Raw genomic sequence first — 19425 nt, forward strand, 5'->3', positions numbered from 1 at the left:
TCAAAACCGGGTTGGAGTCACGTGAATATACTAGTCCAAGATCAACGAATAAGGGACCATCTATTTGAAGTACCTACCCCAGTTTAAAATTCCGGGAAACCTTGAATTTAGAATCGCGGGAAGGAAATCAGGTGTTGCTATTCAGAAAGCGACAAATTCCGACGGTCGCCTGCCTGCCCATAAAAAAGATCAGTCCACAAATCTGACGATCTTTTAGCGCAGAACATCTCCCGATACGTAGGTATGCACGACATGCTATATGAATATATATTTTGAGACAGACCCTTTTCTGATATTTATTACTCAAGTTTCTAAGACAATTACGAGACAAGGTTCTCTAAATATCATATCATATCATATCTTATCTTATCGTATTTTACAATCACGGAGTACTATACTGTGTTAAAATCTGAAGTATTCGAGAGCTTAAATCCGGATCCTTCAAGATGCCGCACGCTCCCGCATCAACCCCCGCTTCACCTCCGGCGTCAAGTACGGCTCGACCGATGGAGCGTATGAAGCATATTAGCAGGGAGGCGTTATACACAGATCTGGAAGCACGTATCAGATATCTACACGACTTTCTCGATTTCAGCGGTAGTGAGTTTTAATCCTATTCCTACAGTACAACATTCTTTCTTTCTATATTTAATTTCCTCATCCAAATACAAAAGCAGTCGCCATAAACAGGAGCCAAAAACAGAAAGAAAGAAAAAATCAAAAATCAAAAATAGACTTACTAACTTCCCTCACAGGAGACATCGACGCCCTAGTCAGTGGCGCCAAATACGTCAAAACTCTCATCCCAGCCGTGGTGAACATCGTCTACAAAAAACTCCTACAGTACGACATCACAGCGCGCGCCTTCACGACGCGTAGCACGAGCTTCGAGGGCCCGCTAGACGATGTGCCAGAGGAGAATAGTCCGCAGATCTTGCATCGGAAGATGTTCATGAAGGCGTATTTGCAGAAGCTGTGCTCTGATCCATCGAAGATGGAGTTTTGGGAGTATTTGGATAAAGTTGGGTGAGTTATAGTTCTTACGCAGTCCATTCCATTATCTTACTTGGACTCATTTTCACTTTGATTTTAAATTTTGTAGAAGGAGAGAAAGAAAATAATACTGACAGAACCCCACCAGCATGATGCACGTAGGTCTCGGCCGCGCGCACCCCCTCCACGTAGAATACATCCACCTAGGCGTCTGCCTCTCCTTCATCCAAGACATCCTCACCGAAGCGATCCTGTCGCACCCACGTCTCCACCTATCGCGCAAGATCGCGCTCGTAAAAGCACTCGGCAAGGTCATCTGGATCCAGAACGACCTATTCGCGAAATGGCAGATGCGCGACGGTGCCGAGTTTACGGCCAACGAGGAGGTGGTTATTGAGAAGGAGGGCTATCTGCATGGCAAGAAGGTGCTGGATGATGTGGATGGAGATGAGGAGGAGAGTCCCAGGACGCCGACGCCGACGAAGGCGAGTGCGTGTCCGTTTAGTGGGATGGCGGATTTGAAGGTGGATGAGTCGAATGCTGAGGAACCGCAGGTTGCAAGCCCGAAAGCTGCAGATCCGAATGTAGCTCCCGATAGTCCAGCTCTGAAGACTTGAAAGAAGGGAAGGAAATTGTACCAGCATATTGTATAAACAGCTTCAGAACTCAAAATGAAGAATGAAGAATGAAAATAAACGTTCTTAATACAAACTGAAGGATGCCTATGCCTTGAAATATGGGGTTTGTGTACCCAGTATTATTCAAATATATCGTCCCTAGACGCCGAGCATAAAAACGGAGGCATTGCTTCGGGTCTTATTACTCCTCCTTAGACAGTCAGGAAATCAAAACATCAAGAACGAATCCGGCACGCATTAGCCAGTTTTAGGGCATAAGCAAGGTGCAGGAAGCCCCACTATCCCCAGACACCTTGTCCCGTTTAGCGATGGTGCGAACAGAAACTACCCGCTCCCGACCCCTATTCCGCCGTCTCGGTACAGTATAGTAGCAGCATAGCCATAACAAAGTCTTTCACCAAGGTAAGCAAGAGATGTTAATATATAAAGAGCAGAATCCCGAAAAAGAAATATTAGAATTTTACTTTCCACAAGCAAATCGCAGCTTCGTTTCATTTCATTGAGATTCCTTTCGTTCTGTTGCTACCTAACACAACAACCCCTCACGGATCCCCTCAACTCAACATGTCAAATCCCAAAGGCAGCGTCCTCATCACCGGCGCAAACGGTGGTCTCGGGAGCGCATTCGTCTCAAATCTAATAGCCTCCCCCTACGCATCATCCCACCGCGGAATCTACATGGTCCGAAACCCCTCTTCCGCCGCTGCCCTCAAGACGGTCCTCCAGAACGGGCCCAGGACACACGCCTCGTCGATAATCCCGCTAGACCTCAGCAGCCTCGCAGCGATCCGCGAACGCGCCGCTGAGATAAACGCTAAAGTGGCGGATGGGACGTGGGAGCCGATCCGGGCATTGGTTCTGAATGGTGCGTGGCAGGAAGCTAATGAGAAGACGTTGAGACCACAGACATTCACTAAGGATGGATTTGAGGGCCATTTTGCTGTTAATTATCTAGCGAATTTTCTATTTGTGCTGCTGTTGTTACGGAGTATGGATAAGGAGCATGGACGGATTGTTTTGGTGTCGAGTTGGAGTCATGATGCGTATGATTCGCGCAATGATAGTATTGCGATTTATAAAGACGATGAGTATAAGACTTTGTGGCGTGACCCTGAAGCGCTGTCAAAGGGTATTGAGTACCATGATAATGGTTATAAGGCTGGGATGAGGCGGTATGGAACGAGTAAACTATTACTTGTCATGTTCATGTACGTCCCATTCCTTTTTCATTGGCCAGATACTAACTCACCTAGGTACCAGCTCCAACGCAAGTTGTCCGCCGACCCAGCACTCTCCAAGATCTCAGTCCTCTCCCTAGATCCCGGTGCAATGGGCGGCACCGGCCTCTTGAGGGATAGTCCAGCTTTCATCCGTTTCTTGACCAGCTATCTTCTCTACTACCTGCAACCCATAATGGTATTGCTAAAACCGAATGGTAGAGCGCGCACACCAAAGAAATCAGGATATGATTTGCTGCTTGCATGTTTTGATGAGAAGTATCTGGGGGAGTATCCTAAGGCTGTGTATCTTGGAGGAAGTGAGAAGGCGATACCGAGTCTGGAAGCGAGGGATGATGAGAAGCAGCGGAAATTGTGGGTGGAGAGTCTGAAGTTTGCGGCGATTGGGGAAGGGGATACGGTGTTGAAGGATTTGTAGATGAAATGCGAATGTTGCCAAGCTGAAGCCGAGTTTCCCATGCAGATACGACGAGATGGCGTGCATCGCGTCCGGAAGATAATCAAATTCTGCTTCCCCGCGTTTGCACTCGTCAACAGGAGCTCACTCCACTTGCGCCAATACGCCCATTCTAGAATGCACTTTTGCAATGAATTCGACGGTTACGATGGTGGGATCTCCCAGCCTAGGAATAACACTTTGCACTTTTACATGCGCACATGATAGGTAGCTAGCTAGCCTTCGTGCTGCATGTGGTGGCGTACATTGAGCCAGGGTTCTCAAAATGCACTTCTGTCAGAGACGCTGAGTGGCTGGCTAGATCAGCATGCAGTCGGTTTTGAATACCCTACAGCCTCGTCCCTGACTTCCAAATTTCGTCCTTAAAACGCATATGTTCATTGACTTTCTTTCCTCAAATTGCTTTTCGATCATACAGATACTCCAAAAAACATCACTTGAAGCTCTTTCTCAATACGCAGCATTAACCATCATGTCGGAGAACGAAGATGATTGGCGCGAGGAAGCCCAACCTACGATCAAGTCCGAGGAACCTCTGAAATCCTCACGCTTGATCAAGAACGACCAGAAATGGGAACCCCTCAAGGAAAAGATCCGTCGCATTTATATGGTCGAGGATAAAACTCTCCCAGTAACCATGAATAAGATTGAACTGGAGCACGGTTTCAAAGCAAGGTTAGTGGTCGTCCTATGATATAATGAGCAATCTTTGCTAACCACCTGGAGTGTGCGCAAGTGGAAAAACAAACTTAAAGACTGGGGCTTCGACAAGAACATCCCTGCGCAAGATATGCAAATCCTAGTTGCAAAAGCGGAGAAGCGAGCACGAGATGACGGGAAAGAGACTATCTTCTCCATGGAGGGTCGGAAATTGGACCCCAGAGGTTCGAGAACTTTAAAAGGAGGAAGACGACCCAACTCGTGGAAGCTGCATCACCGAGTGCTGGTATGTTCTGAAGTGATGTGTTCGCTCGATAGGGCTAATAGGCATCAGAAACACCACCCAATATTACATACAATACACCAGGTCCACACACCGAGGATGGAGAAGAATTCGAGAACCTCTTGAATAACGTGATTACTATTGAATCAATAGATCGAGCTATTCATGATTTCGAAAGGAGGGATGCACCTGCTGATCAATCAAAACACCATAGCCAAAGACCTCACTTCTCCTCTGAACTAGACTCTACTCCCGAGAACGCCGCTGATGAAGAAGATTCCCACCCTAGCGTGTCAGCAAGTTTGGAAAACGATATGGCTCATTATATATCGCTGGATCTGGACCTGGGCGCTACAAAAGTGACCATTGGATCTCCAGAGGACGAGGACAACTTTCCTCACGCTGCTGAACTTGCCACATCCCTAGCGGGGAAGTCCATGTTCGCCGAGCAAGCCAGTCTGATGAACACCAGACTTGAGGAATTATCATTTGTAGCTTCCGATAACCTTCTCGGGCCAGATCGCGGCCACGAAGAAAGCCATACGCTAGATGACCCAGCGCCGCCTTCACCTCAACAGGTCAGTATGCTGGCAAGCGAGGACATGTCCCTAAACCGACCTTCCTACGAGTCGCTCTCTCACAAGCTAAAGTTCAACTTTTCTCCAATTTCTAGAGAGCAAATAAGAAGTTCACGAAGAAAAGTTACGGGAATCGAACGGGAAGATCACCTTGTGCTGGTGAGTGGATGCATAGCAAAGCAACCGCAAGGTAGCTCTTTGGATCAAGTATGGAGCTCCCGGAGAGCGCCCTTGGAATTATTCCCTGGATCGTCTTTGACTCTCAGATCCAGAACCAAGTGGTTGTGTGTTGTTCTTGACGATTTAGCTAGGATATACAAAACTCGCAGGGCTTGGGACGAAGCGGTATTTACCATACTTCTCCAGCGGTATGGGTACGAGAGCATACGAATCGAGACCCATGCAACAACGGGGTATTCTCTCGAGGAAAGAGAAATTAAGTATTTGACAAACATATGCACCCACAAGTTGGCTCGCATATTTGAGAAGAAAGGCGATGCACTACTAGCTCAAATACACTATCGAAAGGCACTTGACGGCTTCGAAACGGGACCGACGATTTTCCTCAACCCTCATGCCAAAGATTATCATCTGAAATGCCGATTGTCTTTTGCCGATTTTCTCCTCAGACAGGAAAAGAAGGACGAGGCGCGACACATGTACCTCGTTGCCATTCTTAGAGCCTATTCATCTAAGTCGGTCGGTGGAGCAAACAAAATATTACTAATCAAGGTATTTGCTGCGCTCAAAGAGTTGTTTATTCGGATGGAGCCCGAAGATCGTTTGGTAAGGCAACTCATGGTCCTTCAAACGTTGATATTCGGCGATTTGAATACTTGGTCTCTCGTTGGAAGAGCTTTTGCTCGCTTGGCCAATACTCTATCGGTGCTAGGAGCATTCAATGATGCAGAGCTGTTATACAAATCTGCATTACCGGACCTGGTGGTAAACTCATGCAGGACAGAAATGTTGAAAGATTATACATCGTACACAGAACATTGGCAGAGGCAGAATATGTGGGCACAAAGTTTACACCCTCTAGAGATAGCCTTCGGGTATTTGAATGCAAGTATCGACATTGACAGCAAAATAGACACGACTTTAGAACGACTTCTACATACAGCACGGATTCGATTACGCACAACTGATTCAATTCGTATAGAAGAACAACTCGCGCGTATTGAAATCTATCGCAAAACCTTCGCACATGAGCGCTCACAAGAACTCGGTCGACGTGTGATTCAGGAACGCAAAAGAGAAAGAGAGCAGCTTGGTCCAGCGCGCGGTCCTCCTCGCCGTACCATATCCAAACAGACATTCCTAGATGCCAATGATACCTCTTCTTCAACAGCATGGACTACCAGTACCCAAAGCTCCAGATTTGGTGTCACATACTCAGACTGCTCAATCACCGGTGTCAGCAACTCGGTTTACATGCACCCCTAAGACTCCGAAAATTCAGCAATATCTTCGCCCTAAAACATGCGCAATAACATGCAGAGAGATAACTTGATACATGAGGAGCGGCAAGTTCAGCTAGAAGAATCAAGAGATACGAGCTAACATTTGATCATTAGGCTTGGAATTTCTCGCGTTTTTGCGTGCCTCGACTTGAGGGGAAGTGTCAGTGGAGATGCGAGGACGAAATAGAAAGTAACAGGATAGCGAAATTCAGGATTTGAGCTACGTCCCTCATTCGAGGAAGGGCGGATGTGGATTGACGAGCAAGATTTGCGCTTGGGAATCTCATTGTTAGACATGACGGCTCGTTTCACTTCCAAATTATTTGTTCATCGAGTCTTCATTAGGATTATTGTGATCTGCGTAACCATACTGAAACATTACGTTTCTTTCGAATTTGTTCCTTCCACTTCCGATTCACTTCATACTGCTAGAACATGATGCCTTCTAGACAAAGACCCGGACGACTTCAACCTTCTGGCAGGTGGGATTTTGAGGTACCGCCGTCTCAGTTCCCACAACCCAAGCCAAAGTCTGGTACAGGTATCCGGAATCCGTGGTGCAAGCATACCAGTTGGAAAGAGCTTTAAAGGAGTAGTTTGGGAGAGGCTGTGTATCATCCACATTTCTCACAATTACCAACTTATTATCGGCGTCGAACGCAACCAGCTGGCCCTCCTCCGAAGGCTGCAACAGCGGGACGGCAACGTTCGAGGTTGGGACAGGGTCGAGCTGCATGGGAGAAGAGGTCTCGAAGTTTGCGCCGACAAGGAGCCATGTCAAGAGACCAGTGACGTTTACGCCGGTAGGTTCAGTTGCTTGGGTTGTGGTATAGTTGAAAGTGTATGAACCGGAGTCGCTGTTCAGAGGACCTGTGAATTCATCGTTAACATTGCCTGCTTGAGTTGTGGTTGTGGCCGAAAATGGACCAAAACAGGTGGAGAAGTGACATACCAGCAACACAGAGACCTTCGATACCAGCACCTTCATGACAGGAGCCGAGAGTAGAGCCATTAAGGGTAGTGTTCTGAGAGGTAAGAACGAGATTGAATGGGGCAGACTGGTTGGTGTAGTACTGTGCGTTGACTCCAGCTACGAAGGCCAAGGTGCCGGCGATAATTGTTCCACGCATGATTTTGGATTGGTGATTCAGTGGTTCGATAATATGGTTGTGGTTGTGGTTGATGGAGGTGTAAAGGTTTCCAGTATTGCAGATGGAGCGGGGTCACTATTTGTAGGATATGTGAATGCGTGAGACAAGAGGAAACAATAAAGGGAAACAACAACTGGAAACTTATACTTCTTGAGGCGCTCGGTCGGTCTACCAGGAATGGCAGGAACGACCTCTTCGTAAATTGAGCCGGCGATCATGACGTTGAAAGCCCCTCTTCTCGTATTAATAAAGTCGCTCAAAAAGGACAATGACCTGCAGAGGTCCACGAAGTACATGAAGTACAAATGTCCCTCATATAAATTGAGATCCTCAGATAAATTCAGACCCGCTAGATGACTTGGCAAACAAAACAAAACTGATCATTCATGAAGAAGCTCGTATTCCCTGAATATTTACCGGCAAATAATGTAATAATGTTTTAGCTGATGCGCCTTTTTGCGGGGTCCAGGGATCGCCATCGATGCATGAAAGCCGATCATAGGCACCAGCAAATGATTGCTTGGCATTGTTTCAGCGCTTCGGCGCGGCATTTCACATCCTTGCCGTGTGATGTGATGTGCAAATACTTCGTAACTTCGTACGGAGTATATCTGCACTTTTCCGCTTCCTGTCATACCACCAGTATTTCATCTTTGCATAAAATATAAAACAGAGAGGTTTGCAATTCATGCCGCCTGCCGACCTGTTCAGATCTTTCTGGTCATTAAACAAACTTACATCGGTGTAAAGACCTTGAAGGGTCCATTGTGCCGTTATTCTCCAGGGATTCAAATAGTCATCCAGAATCACATCCAGAGGCTCCATGCCAAACATTCAGGCATAAGCTCGTCTACTTCGTAAAGGAAGAAAAGGGTGGAGACATTGATGTAGTACTGTGGCTGTGGTGCCGAGAGTTGGTCGGTCAACGAAAAAAGCACTCGCTCACACTTCGATCAATGAGATGTACTCAATTGTTCCTTAATCCCCATTTCCTTCTGTCTTACGACTTGACGACAGATAATTTCGGTACCCGCTAGGCCCCATACACCGCATCATCGCCGGTCACTCGTGCATACACCTCCAAAAATCGTATCAACATACCCCGGATTGAAAGCTGGATAGCTGTCAAAGGTTTAAACAGCCTTCCTGTACGTCTAGAGACGACTGTTTGTCGTAGTGCTCTGCTCCTCCGATCAAACTCAAGCATCTTGCCGCGGGTGTAGAGGTCTTACTATCTGGCTGCGTACATATAGTATTTGTCTGCGGCTTCGCCCTGCGTTCTTCTTTTATAAGCTTCGTGGGATGTGCGGGTTAGATGTTGAGCTTCAAATCTTTCAACTGCCCGTAGCCATCCAACACGAATTGATTTGCATCAGGAGCAGGTATCGTTCGGTATGCGACGGCTTCGATGATCGAGGACCCAGCAGCGGAAAACCCAATATTCAGGAAGGTTCCGCAATGAGGGGAAGTTCCTCTAGGAAGTCTACTACCATGTCAATAGGCTTACTTTCTAGAATAAAAGAGTATACCGATCTCTACGCGCCTTGATTTGGAAATCAATTGGGGCTTATCTGACCTGCAGAATGCCCTGGGTTCCCAATTGTGTTCTGGACGAAGCTCCTCCAAGACTGGTACTTTGGTGCGGCCAGATCCGAGCAAGCAAAGTATGGAGGGAAGGGAAGCCCCCATCCTGGGCCATATTTGTCGACGCGGGGTGAAAATATATAGAAAAGTTAGTATGAAACACGCCAAGAGAAACGCGCTCTCGATACGGAGCACGTGATCGACATACTCTAAAACCCTCGTATTCTATTCTTCTGGGATGGGATCGGGGTTTCAACTTTGTACCGCTTGCGAGTCGCTTCCCTCAAAATCCTTTGGAATTTGATCATGCGTGCAGGCACTGCAGGGGCAGAATATATGACGCTAACCATGGACTTGGGACGATCCTCTATTTGAAACATCCTTCATATCCGGACCGTCCCCGCAACTTCCACAGGAAATTCCCCGATTGACGGGAAAGTATTTCCACCTCGTGCAGGATAAATTAATCACGTTTTCTCGGAATCATCCTAAGCATCCTATGGATAGTCCAGTCTAGAATCTATGGGAATGAAGGGACCTTTGCGGGTGCAAGCCGCTTATGGTTTCGGAAGCCTCGTGAGAAATTTGTTGCGTTCCATGTAAATGTAATTATGGATAGTATCCATATAATTGTTGTGTTATAACTTCTCTTTTCTTCTCTTCAAAAATCTTTGTTTTTTCTACAGACTTTCTCTTTTCACAGCGCCCAGGAGACGCCTATTCTCCTTACATTCGTTTGCAATTACACACAGTACACACTTGTTCATCCATTTTTATATTCTCTCTCTTCTCAGCAAGCCTGAGTTTACTTCAATACTCCAAGAATCATGTTCTTCAATATCTTCAAAGCCGTCGTTCCGGCTCTCTTTTTGTCTTCTGTAGCCCAAGCTGCTGCTCAGATAGACATCACCTCAGTGGGGCCCAAGACAGCTCTATCCGCAAAATCAAAGATTTGCAACGTTCTCGACTATGGTGCAGTTGCCGATAACGCGACGGACATTGGACCCGCTATATTGAAGGCCTTTAGCTCATGTGCATCCACTGGTGGAGCTACGATTTATGTGCCTCCTGGTTCATATTCAAGTTTGTTACTTACGGTCCAAGATCATAATTCGTTCTAATAAATATAGTTGCAACTGGTGTTACACTCAACAAAGGGAGTGCCTACGCTTTCCAAATTGATGGATTGATCACTCTAACGGCGGACGGAAGTTTCGGTGGAAACGCCATTGTTATCGAGAATGCTTCCGATGTTGAGGTCTTCTCTAGCAATGGCCTTGGAGCTATCAATGGGCAAGGATACCTCCACAGAATTTCAGGCTCCAGCCAAAACGCAAGACTGTTCCGTTTCATCAGCTGCTCGTACATCTCAATCCACGACATCATCTTTGTGGATTCACCTACATTCCATCTAGTACTCAACAGCGTCTCGAATTTGGAAGCATACCAGATCACGGTCCGAGGACCAGCTATTGGTGGAACTGATGGAATTGACCTGATATGTCTCGACAACTGCTACCTCCATCACATCGAGGTCACGAACAGGGATGAATGCATCAGTGTGAAGACCCCGTCAAACAATGTGTTGATTGAGGAAGTCTACTGCAACCAAAGTGGAGGCATGTCAATTGGATCACTAACAGCGGATGGTATGTACTTTTCGAGAAACGCAGCCCGATTCAACCATACTGACTTCTAAATAAGATGTAACAGCTGGTGACGAGGCGGCCGTCAGCAACATTACCATGAGAAACATTTACATCTACCAATGCACCGAGATGCTCATGATCAAGACTTTCCCGGGAGGAAGCGGAGCAGTAGGATACGTCAAGGACTCGCTCTTCGAAAACTTCTGGGCCTACGACACAACCTACGGTCTCGGTAAGTCAAGTCCTCTTCATTCCTACCGTAACCCAAACACTTCTCAACTAACTTTGTAACAAAAAGACATCGACCAATACTGGTACTCGCACACCACACCCGACACTGGCGCCGTTGCTCTCAGCGGCCTCACATTCAACAACTGGACCGGCACGGTCGACAACGGCGCGCGCGCGCCCCCATCGTAATCCGTGGCTCTGACATCGTCCCTATAACCGACATCTCGCTCACCAACATCGACATGTGGACCGAGAATGGGGATAAGATTCTAAACCAGTGCAAGAACGTGTACGGTACTGGATACTGCGCCGGAACATCTACCGCTTCACCACTAGCGACTTTCACCACCACTGCAACGACTACCGTGACGCCTGCGGGGTACACTTCGCCTACGAGCCCGGCGTGGGGTATCGCTGGCTATGGGACTACGCTTCCTATTCCTGTTTATACACCTGCTGCGTTCTGGGCCCCTGTTTCTTCGGGAGTGGTCAGCGCATCTGCAACTCCTACTGCTTAAAGCCTGCGCATATCTCGGTAGCATTAGAAGGTTGGGCTTCTGGTAGGAGCAAGATATGTTCCTTTCTTCTGTATATATTTACAACATTGTCATGAATGAACAATTTGCAATCCTCATTATTTTTGATCCAATGAACTCCTAATACATTTAAAGATAATCCGCAAAGTGTAAGGTTCACCAATTTCCGATAGTTCTGCTGAAAGAATTATAATAAATGACACTCGAGCGTCTCAGAAATTGTTCAGTAGAACGGAACAGATCGACTTGTGGAAACATGAGTCAAGCTAACAGTTATCAACGGTATATTTGCGAAGAAATTACGCCGCATTTAACAAATCTAGTCCAGCTAGAAGTAACGAGAAATAAACACTATCTTTACAAAACCAGGCCTTTGAAACATTCCGACAAAAGCCCACGTACATACAAACAGAAACAAGTCCCATCAACCCTCCTTCTTCACCTCAAAGCTCACAAGCTTACTCTTCTTCAGAATCGTCTCCGCAAGCGCCGTAATAGAATTACTGGTCAACAACTCCAATACCTGCAAACTAGCCTCCAACTCCCTCGTAATCCAATTCCGGATCTCAATCGCCACCAGACTGTCAAGTCCATACACCACAATTGGACGACTAGCATCCATTTCCTCCCTTGGCACCATGAGCACAGCGCTAACTTTCGTCATCAGGCCCTCACAAACAAACTCCAAAGCTTGTTCTTGCGATCTCGCGTCTTTGAGTGCAGAGGAAAGGGAGATGGCTGGTGCGGCTATGGAGAGATTCTCTGCTTCTGCAGCAGCTGCTGCTTTCAGGTACGAGAATTTGGCGTCATCGGCCCAGAAAGGCCCAGGCTGCCCAGGAACGATTTTGAGACCCGTGATGCAGTGGTTGTCGCAGTTGTCCTTCATGCGTCCCGTGATCGCCGCAGCAAGCAAGGCGAGAACTTCTTTCTCTGAAATCGTTTCACTGCCCATGTTCTCGGAAACTTGCGCTTGCCGATCTGCGTTTTCAGCTAGGTAGCCAACGTCGCTGACGGCGGTGAGGTCGATGCTAGAGGCTGGGAGACCGAGGCGGGCGCGGTATTGTACGAAGGCGTTAAGGAAGCAATTTGCGGCTGCGTAGGCTGCTTGTCCTCGGTTGCCGACTGCGCCTGCTGCTGAGGAGAGCGCGATGAAGAAGTCGAGCGGGATGGATGAAAGCGCGTGGTGGAAGTTCCATGCTCCTGCTACCTTGGGCTGAACGACGGCTTGCCATTGCTCGAAGGTCATTTTCTCGAAGAGAATGTCGTGCAAGACCATTGCTGCGTGGATTACGCCGCGGACAGGTGGCAGGGTGGATATGTCTTCTGTGATGAGTTTTTGGACTTGCTCTTTCGAGGTAACGTCGCAGGAGCGGACTGTAATTGTCGCCCCTAGGGCGGTGGCTTCTTCTATCAGCTCCGCGACTTTGCCGGTCGCGCTTCCACTTCGTGAGATGAGGACGACGCTTCGAGCTCCTTTTTCCATCATCCATCTGCTCATGCTACGTCCAAGACCTCCTGTACCACCGATGATGATATATGTCGCATCGGCTTTCAATAAGCTTCTCGGGGTCTTGGAAGGGATAGCCTAAGCAAAATTAGCATTGCAGTCACGAGTAATTGAGATACTGAGTACGTACCCTGACCTGATCATCGGGTCGAGGAACAATGACAATCTTTCCCATTGTCTTCCCACCCTGCAAAGTACGGAAAGCAGCTTCGACGCTCGAAATTGGATACGTAGTGATGGGTGAGATCGGCTTTACAAGCCCTTTGTTAATCAGATCGAAGACATCCGAAAGAAGCCTTTTCATGATCTTGGGACGTTCAGCAGCCACGACTGTCAAATCAACAGATGCAAACATGGCATTGTGCTCGAATCTGGACATCTCAAGACGGCTATTTCCAACGATATCTCGTTTGCCAATCTCGATGAAGCGTCCGAAATGAGATAGACTATCCCACGTCTCTCGAAGAAGGTCGCCAGCAAGAGAGTTGAGGACGAGGTCAACGCCTTGGCCATTAGTGGCACGTTGGATACCCTTCGCGAAGGATGTGTTTCGGCTGTAGAAGATGCGGTCTTCGGGGATGCCATACTCGCTCATTATAAATTGCTTCTTGGCAACACTGCCAACAGTTGCAAATATCTCTGCTCCAATCATCTGGCAAAGGATCATAGCTGCTTGACCTACACCACCAGCCGCGGCGTGAATCAGGACCATCTCGCCCTTGACTAAGCGACCGAGGTCGAACAACGAGTAGTAAGCAGTGCAGAAAATGACCGGAATTGTGGAAGCGTCTTCAAAAGAGAGTGTATCAGGAATCTTTTGTGCGCTAGTACAAAGACATCGGGTATACGTGGAATAAGCGCCCTCAGACATAGCGCAGACTCTGTCTCCCACAGCGAGATCGGTGACTTTGCTGCCGACAGCACTGATAACTCCAGCGCACTCAACTCCAATGTACTTGCTTGACAACTGGCCCATGGATATCATGATATCCTTGAAATTCATACTTGTGGCCTTGACCTCGATCTCGACCTCATATTCAGATAATGAAGTGTTAACAGTGGGGTCATCGGTGAAGTAAAGAGTGTCAAGTGCACCAGCTGTCTCAATGGCCATCTTCAACGGTCGCCCGTCCTGATGGAAAGGTTGCAGATCTGGTGCTGTAGTTGGCTGAGTTTCCTGCTGAACGAACTTGTTCATGTCAGGGTCATTGATCACGCGAGGAACAAAAAGCTTGCCATCTCGTTCTTGATACTCCATATCGACACCCAATGAAGCTGCGGAAGACGAAAAGCTCGTTTTGAAGACTTGCAGGATGTTTTCGGCAGTTCCGGTACTGGAAAGTTGAGGTGATGTGCCTAGATCGAGAGTAACGAACTTGAGCAAGGTCTCTGAGCGGATACTTCTTGCCATTCCAATGACCATTTCGGCATCAGGGTCCTCAGAAGCAGTATAAGCACCTCGAATGGCCCAGAGAACACCAGCGGCTGAAGTAAGCATCTTCTGAAGCGCCTCGAAATTTGTTGCGCCAAGGCTCGAAACGATGGGCCGATCAAGTTCGGAAAGAACAATGCAAACTTTGCCCTCAGTTACAAGAGTGCCAAGTGCTCCCACTTCTGGGGTCTTGTTGGTCAGGTCTATCAAAAGGTCTTTGACACCAGTTACTAGCAATTCTTGGGTTGTTTCATCACAGATGATTACAACCTCTGAATCATATGTTGGGAAGGTAGAGTGCCCATTCGTTCCACCGTTGGTCACGCCATTGTTTTCTCCGTTGTGATGTGTCGCTCCATTTGACATTCCGTTGGGTCCGGTTTTCGCGACAACTTCCCAGTCCATTTTGTAGCAAAGCTCGCGATTAGCAGATGAGGCAGACTCGTTTGATCCATCAAATATAGGCGTCATGACCAAAGACTCCATGGTAATAAGAGCCTCATCTTCGCTCTCCGATGCAGTAGCAAACAACGTCAACTTTGTCGGAGATGGGTCCTCCAGTGTTGGCTTTCCAGTACCAAAGACTCTCAATCGGTCTCCACTAATTCGAGTGATGCCAGTCGAGATGGACATGGATTGGACAAAGGAAGGCATATACATAACATCCAGATCTTTCCGTCCCGCACCAAATATTGGCCAGACGATCTGGACAAACTGATCGAGAACTGCAGGATGCATAATAAAATCTGGCTCGTGGCCTTTGGGCATGAAAGCAGCGGTGTCTGGAATCACCAGATCTGCCACAGCATAGTTATCGCTAGCCCGGCAATCTTCCAGGCCCTGGAAGGACTCGCCATAGCCGACGCCAGCTGCGTCGAGAGCCTCATACATCTCCGAAGCATTTACGTCAGTCGTGCAAGCATCGGTGATGGCAACCATTCGCGAGGCCAATGCGGTCTTTTCATCAAGCATCTGCTGAGCGCCATCAACAACATTGTTCTCGATTCGCTTTTGGGTCGAAATAAGTCCCCGGCAGTGCTCAATCCAACTTCGGTCCTTCGCCCATGAAAAGATTCGGAACTCATCCCAAGTATCAGAGGATGAACGTGTGCCTTCAGCGTGCGCTCGGAGCGTAATATTTACTTCTACATCGGAACCCTCGTGAATTACTAAAGGTCGGCTAATCGTTACCTCGCGCAGTTCAAACTTGTCGAAAACGACATTTCGCATCACTGCTCTCTGGGCTGCGGCTTCTAGGGCCATGGTGATGTATCCTGCCATTGGATAAACTGTTATTGACTGCATCTTGTGGTGTCTCACCCAAGGCATATCGTCAGCCCGAATGATATTTCTCCATGTTGGTTCAAGATCATTTGAGTAGTAGGCAAGAGTCCCAACCAAATCGTTCCGGCTGAATGGTCGATCGGTGTGCTTATCCGCAATACGCGACTCGTGCCAATACTTTGTCGAGTGATTCCATCGATACTTGGGAAGATTGGTCAGGAGTACAGGCGCCTTAGTTCCAGGAATTGGGAAATTGATTGCTCCAAAGTCCACCATGGCCCCTTTCATGAATAGGTTTCCTGCCAATTGTACAGAAGTGTCGACTGCATCCTTGTTTCGGTACAAGGCTGATGCGTATGGAATCTTGACTACATTCCCGCCGATTGACTTGAGGATCTGTTTGATAGGCCCCTCGAGACCTGCATGCGGGCCGATCTCTACCAAAATATCGACTCCCGGAGTCGCAGTGTCGTCAATGGGCTTGCACATACTCTGCATAGCCTCCGAGAACCGCACTGGGCGGGTCAAGTTCTCAACCCAATAAGCTGGGCCTAAGTCTGCAGTGTCGACCTGGCGTCCTAATAATGAAGAGTGGAAGGAAGTTGTAGACACCTTTTTGGGAGTGACATACTTGATATTATCTCCGTACTCCTCGGCCACATGATTCATGTGGTGAGAGTGGTATGCAGTGTCGACACGAAGCTTTCGGTTGAACATCTGTTTATGCTCAATCAAGTCTTGCAATTCGTCTATTGCTTGCTCGTCCCCAGATGCTGTGACGCTCGAAGGGCTGTTAATGCATGCTACGGTGGCACGGCCTTCTTTCAACAACTTGATCATGGGTCTAACGTCTTCGACAGATCCTCCAACGGCCAACATAGTGCCCTTGAGCTCTGGATATTTGCGTTTGAGCGACAGAACCGACTGGCCACGATAGTATGCAATTGCAATGCAAGAGTCGAGCGGCAGTGCTCCAGCTGCATACGCAGCGCCAATTTCGCCGCTGGAATGGCCAGCTACCGCAGCAGGTTGTATTCCCCAGGACTGCGAAACATTCATATTTTAGCATTTGTGTCAATGGGGAAGAAAATATTCTTTGACTTAAGGCTAGTCCGAAACAAAGGCTAATGTGGAAAGTACAGCAAGTACTTACTTTTATTAGGTCAGTCAAAGCTAATTGAATCGCGGTGCATGCAGGTTGACTGATTTCTGCGTCCGAGACCCTCGAAGACTCAGCGTCCTTACACAACTCCTCTGTCTCCATGTTAGCCTCAAATTAAAATTTCCTTGGCAACTATGAACTCTTACTCAGTAGAGAGAAATTGGCTCCTAGATCAAGTAGGCAATTGTCGAGCTTTTCCATCGTAGAAGCAAAAACGGGGTACGCGTCCAGAAGCTCGCGGCCCATAGCATGCCATTGGGCACCCTGGCCTGTGAAAACGAAGCCAATCCTAGGTTCCTGTGTCGCTCTCGATGGCTTGATATTCAATCCAGCAAGTTCAGGTATCAGCTCAGCGGACGACCTTGCTGGAATGGCAATCTTGTAAGAGAGGATGGATCGGCGTTGACCTAAGGTATATGCCAAATTTGGCAGAAGAGAGTTCTGGAAGACCTCCGGACGCTGCTCGAGGTATATCGTGAGTTCATGCATTTGGGCTTCCAATGCCGTCTTGTCGTTTGCAGACAAAATGTAGAGTCTCTTCGGCGAGGTATGAGCTCCAGTCGCCCGTGTATCATTGGTTCCATTCAAAACAGCCTTGGGCTGGTTAGGTGCCTTTTGAAGGACAGCGTGAGCATTCGTCCCTCCGAAACCAAAGTTATTGATACTGCAGGTACATTAATACAATTTTCATGTTGCACGGCATCTTGAAACTAACCTCGCATATTTCTTCCCCCGTGGCCACGGGCGCTGATTTGTCGGGACCTGTAATTGTCAGCATGCGTGAGAAATAAAGCTGCGGAAACTACCTTCATATTCCATTCGCTGAACGGGATTTTCGGATTTCCCTTCTCAAAGTCGCAGTTCGGGAGTATGAAACCCTTCTCAAGCATCATAGCGGTCTTGATCAGACTGACCACACCACTCGCACCTTCAAGATGACCAATATTTGATTTCACACTGCCGACGAAGAGAGGCTGTTTAGCGGTTCGTCCTTCGCCGAAAACTTCTTGTAAGGCCGCGGCCTCTATTGGATCCCCAACTTTCGTACCAGTGCCATGAGCTTCGATGTACCCTGTGTCGGCAGGGTTCAAACCAGATTTTTCATAAACGGATTTCATCAATGCAACTTGAGCGTCGCCGCTTGGCATAGTGATTCCTTTTGTTCTGCCATCTTGGTTGATTCCAGAGCCAACGATAACAGCGCGAATAGAATCATTCGCCTTAATAGCCTCATCTAAGGGCTTCAAGATCACACATCCGACACCTTCTCCTCGACCAAATCCGTTACCACGGTGGTCGAAGGCAAAAGATTTTCCCTCGTTCGAGAAAAGGCTAAAAGATGAATTAGCAAAATGTTTTGTTTGGGAAGATTGAGCAGCTGACCTTGACATAGACATTGTAATGAAGTAATCCGGCAAAATGTTTAAGTGACTAGACGCTACCACAGCTTGGCTTGATTCGCCGCTGCGCAAGCTTTGGCAGGCCAAATGTAAGGCTGACAAGCTAGACGAACATGCAGTATCTACCGTGAAACTTGGGCCAGAAAGGTCGAAATAATATGAAATCCTGTTGGCCAACATAGACGAAGAGCATCCAGTGGCTTGATACATAGGGGCTGGTTTTTTCCAACGGATTAGTTGGGGTTTTTTCGCTCCGAAAATCCTCTTAGTTGCTATTAGGACAGAGAAGAGCTCTTTTGACGTACCTGTGTCGGTGTCACGACAGTTCCTCAGCTCGTAATCTGCGAAGGAACCACCAACAAAAACGCCTACTTTCTGCCCAACTAAACTGTGTTTAGGGATTCCTCCATTTTCAAAGGCTTCATATGTACACTCCAGTAACAATCGCTGTTGAGGATCCAGCGAGATCGCTTCTTTTTCGGTCAAGTTGAAAAATGGGGCATCAAATAGTCCAATATCTTCAGAGAGAAAATGCCCACCCTCTGGATTGTAGCAGCCAACCTTATCCGGATTGGGATGGTGGAATACCTCGTGGTTAAATCTGCTATTGGGAATTGGGGACCCTACAAAAAAAAGAGGATGTTAGCACCTTGCTCATGAATTCTTCGATGTAACAAGAATGAGCTTGGAAATGCATGTTTCAAGATCTTGTCTGAACTGGGGCCTAGGAATAACAAGTCAAAGTCCCAATGCTATTCGGTAAGAACTTACAGCCACTACGAGCCCGAGAGCAAAGTTCCCAGAACTGTTCTGAAGTTGAAACGTCGCCTGGTAAACGACATCCCATACCAACAATGGCTATTGGTGACAAGCTCTCTGCTTTGGAGTTTGTGCTATTGGCACCATTAGTCCTGTTAATGCCGTTGCTTCCATTGATACGCGCTGCGCCATCCATGTGTCCGTTGGTTTCGGAGTTTGAATATATTGGTGAAGTACTGGGGCTCTCGTCGCCGGTTGACATAGCATGGGGTGCCATAGTGCTCTGCAAATGGATTGATGGTCGAAATTCGAGAATGTTAGCAGGATAGGACCTTTATATAAGAGTTAGGATATAATTCTCAAGCGGTTTTGAGGGACTTGTTAGTTGTAAGAGAACATACTAAGGCCGGAGACAGATAC

At 47.6% G+C, this 19425-nt stretch overlaps 6 protein-coding genes across 6 annotated transcripts; 4 read left to right on the forward strand and 2 right to left on the reverse strand.

Annotated features, from left to right (window-relative positions):
- Positions 1–446: 446 nt before the first annotated feature.
- On the forward strand, positions 447–1610 carry LHYA1_G005967 (uncharacterized protein; the record flags this gene model as incomplete). Its single annotated transcript, XM_031150908.1, has 3 exons — positions 447–600; positions 756–1026; positions 1142–1610. 3 exons carry the CDS (start codon positions 447–449, stop codon positions 1608–1610), a joined length of 894 nt encoding a protein of 297 aa, XP_031003900.1.
- Positions 1611–2195: 585 nt separating this feature from the next.
- Positions 2196–3287, forward strand: TIC32_2 (Short-chain dehydrogenase TIC 32-like protein; the record flags this gene model as incomplete). The annotated part of the gene is made up of 2 exons (XM_031150909.1): positions 2196–2839; positions 2885–3287. 2 exons carry the CDS (start codon positions 2196–2198, stop codon positions 3285–3287), a joined length of 1047 nt encoding a protein of 348 aa, XP_031003895.1.
- A 511-nt stretch (positions 3288–3798) lies between these two features.
- LHYA1_G005969 (uncharacterized protein) lies at positions 3799–6293 on the forward strand (the record flags this gene model as incomplete). The annotated part of the gene is made up of 3 exons (XM_031150910.1): positions 3799–4001; positions 4053–4272; positions 4314–6293. 3 exons carry the CDS (start codon positions 3799–3801, stop codon positions 6291–6293), a joined length of 2403 nt encoding a protein of 800 aa, XP_031003896.1.
- A 462-nt stretch (positions 6294–6755) lies between these two features.
- On the reverse strand, positions 6756–7440 carry LHYA1_G005970 (uncharacterized protein; the record flags this gene model as incomplete). Its single annotated transcript, XM_031150911.1, has 2 exons — positions 6756–7204; positions 7263–7440. 2 exons carry the CDS (start codon positions 7438–7440, stop codon positions 6756–6758), a joined length of 627 nt encoding a protein of 208 aa, XP_031003907.1.
- Positions 7441–9872: 2432 nt separating this feature from the next.
- On the forward strand, positions 9873–11443 carry rhgA (Rhamnogalacturonase A; the record flags this gene model as incomplete). The annotated part of the gene is made up of 4 exons (XM_031150912.1): positions 9873–10128; positions 10176–10694; positions 10750–10930; positions 10993–11443. 4 exons carry the CDS (start codon positions 9873–9875, stop codon positions 11441–11443), a joined length of 1407 nt encoding a protein of 468 aa, XP_031003906.1.
- Positions 11444–11885: 442 nt separating this feature from the next.
- On the reverse strand, positions 11886–19288 carry PKS1_1 (Reducing polyketide synthase; the record flags this gene model as incomplete). The annotated part of the gene is made up of 8 exons (XM_031150913.1): positions 11886–13046; positions 13099–16728; positions 16838–16938; positions 16993–17510; positions 17562–17608; positions 17653–18178; positions 18230–18869; positions 19018–19288. Coding segments are annotated over 8 exons (6894 nt in total), but the record flags the coding sequence as incomplete, so codon positions are not given.
- Positions 19289–19425: the final 137 nt, after the last annotated feature.

Source organism: Lachnellula hyalina (assembly GCF_007821495.1).
Source record: "Lachnellula hyalina strain CBS 185.66 chromosome Unknown contig00106, whole genome shotgun sequence".
Lineage (NCBI taxonomy): Eukaryota > Fungi > Ascomycota > Leotiomycetes > Helotiales > Lachnaceae > Lachnellula > Lachnellula hyalina.